At 40.3% G+C, this 14,254-nt stretch overlaps 1 protein-coding gene across 1 annotated transcript in view; it reads right to left on the bottom strand.

Moving 5' to 3' along the window:
* myo3b (myosin IIIB) overlaps positions 1-13,976 on the bottom strand; it is a gene marked incomplete at its 3' end in the record, with an annotated part of 53,572 nt that extends 39,596 nt beyond the window's left edge. The window contains 9 exon segments of the mRNA XM_083921043.1: positions 759-914; positions 3,328-3,393; positions 8,731-8,876; positions 9,607-9,683; positions 10,346-10,445; positions 10,717-10,821; positions 11,839-11,973; positions 12,676-12,696; positions 13,797-13,976. Of these exon segments, the coding sequence (XP_083777169.1) occupies positions 759-914; positions 3,328-3,393; positions 8,731-8,876; positions 9,607-9,683; positions 10,346-10,445; positions 10,717-10,821; positions 11,839-11,973; positions 12,676-12,696; positions 13,797-13,943 (953 nt within the window). The 5' untranslated portion in view covers positions 13,944-13,976.
* Positions 13,977-14,254: the final 278 nt, after the last annotated feature.

Raw genomic sequence — 14,254 nt, 5'->3', positions numbered from 1 at the left:
CAGGCTCAGACTCTGCACACTCTCGGGAGTAAACAGAGCTGGCACAACATCAAGACTCTCAGTCAAGGGCAGGTTCAGCGAACTTCTTTATAATGAAGATTAAGTATTGCCAAAGTCAGTATTTCTCCAGTAAATAACAGGAGACTTTCTGCTCTGTCATTCGCTGCCATGAGTGTCTGGGTGAACTACTCATCATCACACATTTTGGGATAAAAGCACATCTTTTCTCATATATTTATTAAGGAACTTGTATAGTAGCTGCTATTATAATCTATAAGGAAAATAAACTTAATTAATTAATTCAAAACCGAGCAAAAAGAAGGCAGCACAGTTGAAATGCCACTTATTTTCTGTAGTAAATCAATCTCAAAGATAATATTTACTCCTCTATTGGTTTAATCACACGTGTGAATGTTTTGTACAAAGGACCCCATCAGGTGGTTGCAACATCCACTGGCCTAAATGGCATTTATTAATCTGAGGTTAGTCAGCACAATCACGCCCTTTGAATTAGTCACACTCCCCTAACTTCTCTTTAATCACATACTGTAATGTCCATTACTGGGGCTCATCCTCATCCTTTCTGAGTATAAGAAGACTAGACCCTGCCCCCTGCTGGACAGAGAGAATATCACCTCTCAGTCAGTGCCCATCTGCTGCTACAGAGATCTCCTGACTGCAAAAAGTGAGGCAACCAGCTTTGTCACTGCAGCAGATTATTTCTTCTACAAATTAAGAACGTAGTAGCAAGCACTTACTTAGTTTTGGTTTTGCAGCCCACTTCTTGCTGCTCCTGTATGAGAGCAGCCAACTGCTGTTGTAGTGCCACATCTTTGCCGTGGACCTGCTTAATGAAGGGATGCTCCAGGAGGTGGGTCACAGATGGACGTGCCTCAAAATCCTTTATCAGACACCTTAAAATAACAAAAATAAACAAAGCTTAGAACGCTTTCAGACACACATGAATGCATTAAACTGCTAAGGAGAAACTGTGTGATCACCTGAACATTGTAGAAAGCTGGTTTGTCTGGATCAGTTCTGACAGACACCACAGGGAGCTCCTTGTGGTTTTAAGTCTGGGGTCACTAATCTGTCATTCTTTGTCTGAGTACCACATGATCACTATTACCATGGACCCCAGGTCCAAACAAGCCCAGCTATGGCACAGCACTAAGCCCTATCTGTGATGTGCAGTGTTTGCTAATAGGTGAGACTGGCCCCTGGCCACAATTCAGCATCAGTTAGATACAAACAGTTGCAAAATATTGACTGTTGAGCACAGCACACCCAGGAGAACAAAATTGGCTTTAATTTCTGACGGTTTTGATATATTGTCGGGGAAAAAAATAAAAAACAATAAATTAAAAGTGAAATCTCCACCTGAACTCAACGATTCATCCATCAACATTCCACATTTGTACTGTTACTTGTTCAGCTAAAGACTTTAAACGTCTGAATGTGTGTGTGTGTGTGTGTGAGAGCATTACCACTCCACAATTGCAGGCAGAGGCGAGATAGGAGAAAAACACCAATCTAATTCCTACCACCTAATCTACACTGGAATTCTTTTCTTTTATCAGTTTGTTCGGCTCTGAAAGTTAATTCCATGAATTCATTAGCGTCAGGACATTAAGCAGAGGTTGCTGCTATTAGCAGGGCTGTGCTGCCAGGATGCTGAACGGCAGGCCACTTTGTCACAGAAGTCAGCTCTCTGGCTGCACAAGTGCAGACACTGGTGATGGATTTATTATCCCGAAAAACAGCCCCCACCTCACCTCAGTTTCCTCTACACACACACAAACACACATAGGGGACTGAAAAGGCTTCACAAACAGCCTGCAAAGCTTGATAACATTGTCCAGCCTCCCCATTCTGAACTCTAATGGGTTTTGTTTGGGGAGATTATTTCTGATATGATATCACACAATCCATTAACACAGATTACAGAGTTGCAATCCAAAAAGCAAACTAATATCACTACTGTGCATTGGCTGGTGTAAGAGGTAATATGCCTTGACTCTGTCCTGACAAATCAATAACTTAAGTGACACACAAAAAAAAGCATACAGGCTTTCAAGGCAGATGGTTTGTTTGTTTTTTCAATTACTCCTTTTTCAGTTAATGCATTTCAAGCCTACAACATAAATGTTAGCAGGAAACCATGCCCACACAAATAATTCTCCACACAAATTGAATTTTATTTTCTCATTATGGTTCAGCCTCACACACCTCTGTACGGTAGGTATTAAGGTTGTATATTCTGAACAACCATTACAAGCCAGCCCTGACGTTATTAGCTTTGCACAGCGGAGGAAATGATAAGTTACCCAGGCTGCAGATAGGACTGATAACTCAGGTGAATTAGTTTGCTCCTCTGCGGCAGATTTACACAAATGAAAGTCAATGAACAGAAAGACGAGAGGGTTGATAGAATCTGGCTATAAAATATCAATTTCAATTCCCTCCATGTTTACATGCACATTCCAGCCTGCTGACAATGTACTAAAGCTAATGTTCAGCTGTTCCTGATTTAAAACAACTTTATCTTTGTGTGCATTTTATCATTTCATATTGGACAAATGTAACATAGTAATGTTTTCGTTGACTGCTGAGTAGTAGCTCAGTAATATGGCTGTGTGGTATCTATACTGCGCACGGCATCAGCAGCAGGTGTTAAACATTACTTTTAGTCACAGATTCAAATGTAAGTAAATTGATGTTGTGAATGATTTACAGGCTGCATTTCTATAGACATTTAATGGGAACTTTTCTTAATTCCAGTTTAATAAACCTTAAAATGTGGTTCATGGTTATGAAAATTCATTTCCGAGCGACCTTTAAAATGTAAGTTTTCAAGTTTTTTGTTTAAGGTAAAAAAATATGTTGGTTCCAGATATATATATTTTGGAATTTCTTTTTTAGTCTTTATTCGCAAGTAGATGCAAGAGTTAACTTAAATTTACCTCATGAACATACATTATGTTAAAAAAAACAAACATAAGATTATGATGTAAATGCAAATGCATATCTTTCCTCTTACCCAGGCCCTAATACTTCCCACTCTACCCCGCCTCTGTACACATCCTACCATATCATTATTTATTAACCAAACTAAAGTCTTAAGTGAGTAAATGTGAGGGATTCTTACCATAAAAGTCTAGGTTGAATAAATGAATAAACAAATACCAGCTGATATTTGGTTATTCTCAGTTCTCCAGAATAGGTCAGACTGTTTTTGGAGCATTAACATTTGCAGTGTGCTTACAGCCATCTTTTGGAAGATAACTGAAGACAAAGGTTCACAGGTTGAAGTAAGAGGACACTTACTGGCCGATGAAATGGCAAAAACTCCTGCACCACTGCTCTGGATTTCGTAATGTAGGGGATGGATTTCTGGAACAAAATCACAAACACAAAACTCAGCAGAATATTTGGGAAAAACGTCATTAAATGCATTCAAATGACATCATGATCACCGCTGAACATTAAAGACTTTGAGTTTGTCTCCTGAGTTCGCTGACAAATGATCGAGTGTGACCATCAGACCTCCTGTGAGAGTTTTTGGTCAGAGTACGAGCTGGTCGGGGTCCAGGCCTTTGGCAGCCACAGAAAAAGTGACAAATGATAACAGCTTCTCCACTGTCTGGCAGCAAGCATCTGCCATTGGGAGCCAAAAGTTATGGGAGCTAGTTATACCTCTGTCAGCAGCATTTACGGAGGCCATCTATAATGATGCTAACACTTTTCAAGTGCGAACGATGACAGGAGGCAGGTCTGTATGAGTAGCCAAGGCTGGACGGGGCCTGAGTACAGTCATCTTCACAGGGAGCTGCAAGTCTGACAGCTGGAGGCTGAGCCTTTTGTCAGTGTCAGGCAAACAGTGACAGACCTGGTCGTGACATTTATTAACTGCATTAATTAGTTCCCATGTGTTGTTTCACAAAGCTGACAGGTAGCATGTTAAATATCAAGTGTAAAGGCTAAAAAGGAAAAAAACGCATGAGTTTATTTTGTTTATCACAAACAAACCTGAGGTAACAACAACATACTTAACATCTTTTTTTCTCTTTTTTTGGAAAAGAGTAGAGGATGTTGGGGTACAAAATCTGTCATTTTCCGGAGCACTAAGTTAGTCAGGTCTTTGATAAGGATTCAGACAGGCAATCCTTTCCAAAGTGCAGATCAAAGCCAGTAACTGACTGCTTCAATGCAACCTCTAATATGAGCCTGAAGACACGTTCTCGCCTTGATGTTGTACCATACTGCTTATACATTAGAAAGTCAATATAGCAGCACACTGCTGATAACACTGTCAAGTGTGCTCATTGTGCTTTGCAAATTCAGGCAGTTTTTCTTCCAGTATTTGTGAGAGTGCTGGCTCATATTGTAAACACAAATGGCTTATTCAAATCTAGGTCCAGGCAGAGCTTGTACTGTCAGACGCTCCTCACAGTGGATTGAGGCAAAATCACAGAGGTGTCAAAAGCACTTGACGGATGTAACTAAGCCATGAATGAAGACAAAAATCAGGTCAACGCAATATTCCAACACTTTATATGCAGAATATATAATTAGAATTCCATTTCACATATGTAGTAAAACAGTTATTTTTAATTCAAGAGATTCTCCGCTTAAACTTTCACTGCTATACATGATTCAGTATAGTCAGTGCTAACTTAGTTGTAATATGGCCATATACAGTAGCTCTCTATTTTAACACATGGAAACAAACCCTGTAAAACTTTTTAATCATTATTATTGTGATATAAAAATCAGTTTCTTTGACAGAGTTTATGTCACCTACACCAGCTAACATGAAGGTGATTAATGTACTACTAAAACATGACATTGATGTTGAGTTATGATATCTGTTAACATATCTTTGTGTAGATCTATCTTAAGGTGACTTTGCATAACCTTCTTGGTGCAATTAGCAGGAAATTATGCTGCTGAAAATAACAGGTGAGCAGTGATTTACTTCAAATCTAACAAATAAATCAAAACTGCATTAAAGATTCATAATAACTGGTGAAATATTAATGTATTTTCTTGTTTGTTGGCCTGTTTTCTGCTTAACAGAGAATGACTACAAGGGTCCACAATAAAGTCTTATTCTGTCTTATACGGACCACCCGCTTAAAATTTCAGCTCATTCATCACCCCAGTCAAGAGTGCCGGCACTTCCTTGCTCATACATGCATGAACATGCAGAACTACTGCTATATTTATCATGTCTCTGGCGGCCACTTCGCCAAACGCTGCAGTCCTGGAGACCACACAGAGCAGTAAAATAACATAATCAAAGACGGCGATGTTATAGCCTTTACTCATGATTGGAAAACCATCCAACCAGCCAATGATCTCTTGTCAGGGGTCAAGGTATCAGTATCTGATAATGTGAAATCTGTGACATTGAGAGGTATGGTTACGTTACTCTACCCGAACAGTTAAGATGGCTGCTTTTGTTGAGAGAAACACTGGCAGCCGTCACTCAGCTTCCACATGGGCATTATTTCTGACATTCTTGTGTGACACACTGAAAAGCCGACACGTTATCAATAGAAATAAAATATTTCACTGTTGTTGATGAATACGATTTTTTTTTGCAAGGGCTCTAAGAGAAAGGATCTGCAAATACATGAAAATGCCTTTTGTATAGACATTTATGTTTCCGAGATGATCAATCCTGTGGCTTTTGCTGATCCTCTCAGTTGTTCACAGTGATATGTTTTGACGTCTACTGGATGGATTGTCATGAAATCTGGTACAGACATTCATAAATGGTAATAATACTGGGATTTCTGGGGTTTGAAATCACTGGCTTAACTGGGCCTTTCGGTGTGAATTTTGCACGTTCTCCCCTGTATATGTGTGTTGTTTTTCAGGTGTAATTGTCATCTCTAAATTTGCCTATACGTAGGTGTGAATGGTTGCCTGTGTCAGTCCTCCGTCTGGCGACATGTCCAGAGTGTACCCTGCCTCAAGCCTAAAGATTTCATTCTGTTTCAGAAACAACCAGAAAGTGCACTGAGATCACCCTCACCCTGGGCTGTCCTGCTCCACGGATTTTCACTCATGCTTTTTCCACCAAGAGCTGTCTCTTACGAGTACACCGGTCTGGCTTTCTCTCCCTTAGCCTCATGATTTGATTAGCCTTTGTTGCTCCCGACAAGCCATCATTTACGTCTGTCTCCTATCGTGCTCGTTCTGGTCTCCGCTCAGACATTTACATGTACTGTTAAATATGTGGCCAATATCTACAGGGATCTGGACGAATAAACACAACCTTGGACATCTTTGCCAATTGCCTCTAACCTTTACAACACATTTCGGTTTGACTTTACATGGACACTCTAGACCTCTCCAACATAAGAGAGCGTTGGCGCAATCAATTAACCTTCCTGCATATTAAATATCACGGTTCATCTTTGTCTTTGAGTATCCATAATTAATTTTGCAGTTGATGATTTTTACAACTTTACCCTCTGACATGCTCCATTACCTACATTCATGGTCACCATGGACATTGCAGATATCTGGCATACGCACTGACTTCTAATAATACACTCATATATTTCTAATAATACACAACAAAGAACAAATTCATAAAAGCCTTTGGACTCAACTTAAAATTAAAACAACTGAAGCTGCAGTACAAAAAAATAATATTACAGACTGAGGCATATGCCTGGATGGGCGGTATGTCACAGCTCATCAAGTATCAGATATTTCTGAAGCACAAACAGACCACGCACCAAGGTGACCTCAATAATGGAGCTCATCAGCGTCCCCTCTGACAGATATCAGAGCTCCTCTTATCGTTTATAGCCTGTTGGGACGACAAGCATTTCCACCTGTGCAGGTTTCCCCGTGGCACGAGCAAAACTGTGACATAATGGCTATCTGCTGCTAGCTCCTGTGCTTAAAGTGGTGATAGCACTGAGTGTTTATCTGGTCCTCACAAGGAGCCATTAAATCTTTAGTTTGACAAGTGAGACTGTTACAGTGGTATTCTTAGAAAAAGAAACAACAAACAGCATCATGGACAGGTGAAACAGTACCATGATACACTGCTTCAACATATAAGAAAGTGTACAACATTAACCACCACTGGGGTTACTTTTTCTTGTATATGGAATATAATCTGGTATATTATATCTCAAATATTTCTTGTTTACTATCTGGATGTGTTGGCGGATGATAAAGTGGATGATACACAAGAATAACGGCATGACGGTGAACCCTTTAGAGCCTGGAAACGCATTACTGTGTCCAACTGTAAAATATCTGAATGATGAAAAAGCTTATTGCATGTTTTAGTGCTTGTATGGCTTCATAAAACATGCAATACCCAAGGACAATACTTCAGTAAAGGCTGCTCAAGTAATGGTTTGTAACGCATTAAATAGAGAAAAATAATCTGGAACTTTGCAATGATCAAAACCTGTGAAGATTCATTTCTCAGATTTCATCATGAATCACTCTCACTGCCACTAAAAGCCCAAAGGTGAAACACATTTCCCTATTTAGAAAGTAATTCATACAGGAGTCATAATTTACACCACGTTTGCCTTGTGATTTTGTCTGCCGAGCAGCAGTGATGGGAAAATATATTTGAGATAAATGACATGTTAACAGAATCATTTCATGGTTCAACACATTTGCTGTGATTTACAGTATACCACAACCCCTAAGCCTTTAAGGTCCCAATTCAAACGAAAAAGGGCAAAATATCTATTTTGATTGGAACAGAGATGGAGTAACGTCAGTTAAAGATATATGTCCGATTCTATCAACATCCAAGTTATCCACAAAATCAAAGAGTCCTAATGTCTGTAATGAAATAGGATTGGACATTGGCATGGGAAACGCACATGCCCCCTCTTATTATGGCAGCTGTTTGATAAGGAAACTGGCTTGCTACTTGACGGAAGCCACTTATCCAGTTCCAGGTTGCTCTTTTAAATTTTTCCCAAACATACAACTCCGAAGCTACATCTACTTTCAGGTGCACATTTGAGAAAAAACCTAATTCTGAATTAGCAGCATTCATTTCACCGAGCCACCCTCGCTCATGTAATTCACTTTATATTCTGGTTGAATTTGGTGCTGATGAAATGCTGCGTTAGCTCCGTTATTCCTGCCACACAAGCCATCCGTGTTCCTCCTCTCTGGCTTGGCAGGGAGGAGATAACATTGTGACAGGGAGGAGGTGACAGCCTCATCTCAATGTGAATGGAGGTAATCACCAATGCAAATTGCAATCAGAAGGGCATATCTCTGCCTAACTGAGAGATAATTGCACGATTGTGGTGATAACAAAAGGTCAACCGCGTGTAGCCACTAAGCTCTCAAATGATCATCAGACACACACGGCCTCCAACAGCGAATATTTTTACAGATTGAATCACTGTATTAATTTTTAAGGCCAAACACAACTACAGTTTTGATGATGAAGATTTAAAACACTGATTATTCAGCAGATGCTGCCTTTCAGATAGGAACTATGCCATGGCAACAAGAAGCATGGATCAAACCACACGAACAGTTTCACTTTTCAATTTTTATATTTAAATAGCCAAGAAAGCCAGTTATTTTTTTTCTTTTCATCACCTCTACTGTCAAATTCAGTTTGCCATTGTCCTCCTGACATAATGGAAAGCCGTATTTGAGTGTCCTTGTGTGGGCAGCCTCCAGCTGTGTGGTAGGAGCGCCCTCTAGTGGACTCACCGCGGGATCTTGAAGAGGGCTTTAACTGGATGCATCTCAGCCAATGGGGGATCTCCGTCTGCCAGCTCGATGGCTGTGATGCCGAGCGACCACACATCACAGCGGGCATCGTAGGAGTAGTCATACTGCTGTTCACAGGCTATGACCTGGCAATACAACACATCAGTGACCAGCTAAACATCTCATTTAGACTGTTATTAAGTCCTAAAATCCTGTTTTTTCCTCAAAACACATGAGTAAATCTGCCTGTGAGGTGAGGTATATTAGCTTTCTACCTGGAGATTGTCTCAAATTCATGAAATGACGCATCTATCAGTTTCATCTTAGAGAAATTGAGTAATAATTGACAGAAAATTATGTTCAAAAGGATCATAAAGCTGATTTTTTTCCTCCTTGTTAAAGCACTCTCTTACGTGTTGGCTAAAATCTATATTACAACTGTCTATATTCATGGACTATTTAAACACTGAGAGGTCAGTTCCGTTGCTGGTGCTATGAGCCTCTTTTCTGCAGTCAATAATTATAACTGACACTACATTTTACAGCTGAGTTTATTCTAATTGCCCCTGAGGTCCCTCCCTAGCAGCCCAATCACCACACCTCATTTCTGCCAAAGAGTAAGCCGAGGGGGCCACAGACTCCCAGCTATTAACCTTGAGGCGACCTCATGAGCTGCACCGTGGAGGGGAATACACAATGACACAGGGGAGAGTCGCTCAGATATAACTGAGCCTCTCTCGCTCCCTCTTATTGTGACACATATAAGACACTTTGCTCGTTTAAAATGTTCAATTAAGCACCCAAACATGTATGCAATTTATCTTTTGCAATATTATAGATGAACAAGTGTGTGTTAACTGAAGTGTGGACTCTGACCTCAGGAGCCATCCAAAACGGAGTCCCAACTGATGTGTTTCTCCGCAACCGTGCGCTGGTCAGTTGGGCAGAAACACCTAAAAAAAACAAAAAACCGAAAATAACCTTTAATCACTTCTGATTGTATTTAAGATTAAGATATTAGTGTGTTTATCAATTTGGATTTGCTAAAAATAAACATGGGATTTATGATGGACTAAATGTTTGAATAAATCAATAAATCCTGGCATATAATTTAGTGTGGCAACCTGCCAAGCAGTAATAATAATGGGCTATAATCATTTCAAATTATGGAGGACAGATTTTTATCAGCATGAGTCCACTTCATCTCCATGACACAGAGGACATAAACATGCCTAGGGGTGACTCAAAGTCATTTGCCATAACAGCTTTCTTTTAATATGCAAAGGATCAAATAATGCAATTTAAATGAGGAATAATAGCCTTGGGTTAAGGCTACGGTCCATGAAATAAAAAGATGTTATGGTGAGCAAGGGACTAAAGTGTGGAGCACATAAATGATTTATCCTGTGCTTGTGTTCGCCTTCACAAATAACGTTGCAGGGATGTGCCGCTGACACTTCCCATAGATCAGTCAAACACCAAAAAATGCCTCATTTATCTGACAATGCCCTTCTGAGAAAAGATAAAGCTGCGAGACATTTCTCAGACCTTGATGCATTTGTCTCTTTCCGGCAGTCCCTGAATTGGCTAAATTGCCTCTTTCAAAGACCATTACCAAAGTCAACCAGTTTGACTCCTCCCTCTGTTGTCAGGAGGATGTTGTTGCCTTTAACGTCACGATGGATAATCCGGTTGTTGTGCAAATGCTGAAGACCCTTTTAAGTTAGAGGACAGAAAACACAAGGTGCTCAGCATGAAGCGCTTTCACATTAGTCATTTGTCATTAGTATAAATAAGAATATGATGCAGCAAAAGGTTGTGCAGTACAAACTATATAAAAGAACTCCCACAGCTGTTCAGGAGGGGAGACATTCATTACCATCTGCCACACTTCCCCCTGCTGAAAATAAATCCTTAGCACGCTCTCTGCATGTTTGCATCCCACCTCCTCCCTAACATTAGCAGCTTTGCAGCGGGCTATCTTACCAAGAGGGCACTGCATAAGATGTATGAGATAACGGGCTCCTGCAGACGCTGGCCTCGCATGAGCAGACCTTTGATGAGTTCTGTGACAGAGCCGCCGTTGCACAGCTGGGAGGGAGACAGAGAAACTCCAGTGACTCGTCCATCACTCAGCACTCTAGATTATGATTCATAGGGAGAGCTAGCCCCCCCCCCCCACACACACACACACACACACAAATACACAAATACACAAGACAGTGGAAGCAATTCAGCATCACATGGCAGCATGATATCATCAACATTCATGTAGGTGGGCATCCCATGTAGGTTCCAATTTTGCAAATTCTGGATCCAATTAAAAATAAGCCAACCAATAAAACAATGACTTTTCATCAAGCTATCAATAGATTTTCTCAGACATCGTCATAGTGGCCGGATATTGGTCCATTGATCCATTTGGTCTTGCAAAATATTGCCCTTTTTGACGAACAAAGCAAAGATTAAAAAGACAACGAATAGAAAGAAAACATCTGGGGAAGTATGCAGCTGATCTTGCTTGTGATGGTGAGTAGCCTACAAAAGAAGGGTAAATAAATTGTGCAAATTGTAAGGTGAAGCTATGCATTGTGCTGATGATTTACAATGTAGCTTGTAGGTGATTTTTATCTTCTGTATGACTGCAAGATGGCGTCCAGAGCACTTGCCCTTCCCTCATTACCACCACTGAGGTGCCCTTGAGCAAGGCCAATAACCCCCAAACCGCTCCAGTGGAGCTGCTCAGTGGCCAGCAGAGCAGACTGCGTTTATACTGGGAAGCTTCCAGTTGTGAATGTGTAACTGTGTGAATGTGATCAGGGTGTTCCTGAAAAAGAGAGCATTGCTCTCAGTGTTCTCGCCCTGAATAAATAAAGGTAAATTTAAAAATGTAATTAAAAAAAAGGATGGAGTACAGAATACATTTCCGTACGGTAACATTAAATTATATCTTATCTAACCATAGAGGATAAGTGATGGCGCCGGTCAATCAATGATGGTGCACTGGCTCACTGTTAACATTGAAATGCTATTGTGTGTAAGGATGCAAGGCAACAACACATCTAGGGAGAGTGTTGCAGAGAGACTGAGATATTTAGAAGGACTCACCTCAAGGACCAGCCAAAGTTGTCCGCCTGATAAGTTGTCTGACTTGTAGAACATGCCGAAAAACTTCACCACATTTGGGTGGTTGGACAAGGATCTCAAGATGTTGTATTCTGCCTCAATTTCCTCGTCCACATCCTTTAAACAGCAAAAGAAAACAGGCAAAGTTCGAAACATAGAATTGCCATAGATGTAGCTATGCAAATGAGAAGCAAATATCGTGGAAAAAATGAATGCCTAAATATTTCAGGTTGGGTTTCATTATGAAACAGCAGAAAAACAAGTAATAGGATGACTTTAATTGGACTACGGAAAGTGTTATAAAGTCACTGACAAAGGAAAGGACGGACCCAGGTGCTAAACTATTTCTGGAAGTGCCTTTCTATCAAAGTAAATCTCAGAGGAAGAGAAGAGTAGCAGTCAGAGAGGCAGAATTTCTCTTCCTGGATGTCTGAGTGATAGTGTCAGCAGTCTAATCAGCGAGAGGGATGAGAGAGGAGGCAGCTTCATCTTCATGGCCATCAGGGGAGCATCATGGTGGATAGCACTGCCACGATGGGGATTGTTCCATTGACACAATCACAGACACGCCTCAGACCAAGTCTCACTAGCACAATACGGTCCTAATGCAGAGGCTGCGGCGTCCTTATCACACAGACAAATGAACGGATATACAGAGAGGATGCAGCGAATGCAACAGCTACACTTACTGGCGAGGGTGTGTTAGACTTAACATGACAGGAAATAAATGAAAAGGGGAGACGTTGATATATATCACTGGAGCAAGTACAAGCACAACTGCATCAAGATGGAGAGGAGGAAAAAGTACTGGCAACTTACTCTGTTTGAATGGCTCGCATGCTGAGACAAGTCACATAGTTATAAAGAAAAACACAGTGGTTTTAGTCTTTGCTTTTTTTTTCTTCTGTCACAATATCATGAGTTCTTGCAGTAATTTTGAAATGAATGGTTATGGGGTACTCTGACTAACAGTTGGGGAGGAACACAGAATGATGTCAAATTAGTGAAGTCTAGATTAGCCAGCAAAACAGTACACACTCAGTCTTAGAACTGTCCAGTTTACAGTCATGCCATGTGCAGCTAGAAAATGGTTATGCAGCTGAATGAGGGAAACACAACAAAGAGGCACAAGTACATAGATAGAAAAATAGAAAAATAATTCACTTGTTCACGAGACAGTTAAGAAGATAGTGAAACACGAAACAAGACTAAGCATCTACAGTCATGAGAGCAACTCTGTAAAGCCGTTTTATGCTCTGAAATAAATGCAAATGTAAGTATGCCGACACGCTTTGGATGACATGCTAACACGATAATGCTTAGCATGGTCACTGTCTTGATTTATTGCGTAAGCATGTTAACATTTACTAATTGGTACTAAACGCAAAGTACAGGCAAATTGTATTTTGGTCTGAACCGAATTAGTGGACCGGCCAATTTTGTCTTTGCCATCCATAGCAAGGTAAAAAAAATATGTATTTTTTTATAGACATTCCTTTTAATCTTTGCTTTTGTCTTATAAATTAATTAAATTCTTGCCTAAAAAAAAGAAGAAAAAAAATAACTCTTGATGACGGGTTACAACTAAAAGTCAGTTGAAAATGAACGGCCACAAGCCAAAAGGGTTGGAAACTGCTGCATAAAATGAGTAAATGAGTTTCTGGATACAATAGAGGATTATATACAGTAAATACTATCCTACTTTAGATTAATGAAATATATAATGAAGTCCAATCTGGTTCTGCATCATCCATACTCCCTCTACAGTTGGGGTTAGTTCAAACAGTCTGGGAGGTCTGAAAGGTGATGGTTATTATGATGTCTAGCAAGATGCAGTTTATCCAAACAACTTTTCTTTGCAGGCAACTTTAAATAGACAACATGCAACAGCCACAGCTATTTTGAACTCTGCGAAAGGTTTGACAGTAAACAAGACTTACATTGATCGGGTCCAGCACTTTCACTGCTGCCTGACTCCCATCCTTCTTGTTGGTCACTCTGTAGACTTTCCCATATGTCCCTTTACCAATGGTCTCCACTATATCCCAGTTGCTTGATGGATCGCCAAGGTTCTCCATGCCAATCATGCTAGACTTGTAAGGATACAGTCCATACAGTGCCCTCCTAAAGGATGAACACAATCCCAGATGACAAAAGAAACCTTGAATGAAATCTTGTTGTAAATACCTCTATAGTGAAGTGGAAATGTCATGTACTTGGATAAAAGAAATGTTACCACAACCTAACACTTTGTCCTACAAAAAGAAAGCTTCTTGTGAATAACTTAACAGCGGAGCCTCAACAGACCAGACACACTTTTACACTGTTACGGCAAGACAGAAGAATATATTGCCCCTCAGTTAACGTCACAGAGAAGCAAGTAATTACAATGAAAATA

The sequence above is a fragment of the Echiichthys vipera genome (genome assembly GCF_963691815.1).
Source record: "Echiichthys vipera genome assembly, chromosome: 10".
Classification (NCBI taxonomy): domain Eukaryota; kingdom Metazoa; phylum Chordata; class Actinopteri; order Perciformes; family Trachinidae; genus Echiichthys; species Echiichthys vipera.
Note: the sequence above shows the minus strand (reverse complement) of the source record. Positions and strands in the feature narration are given on the sequence as shown.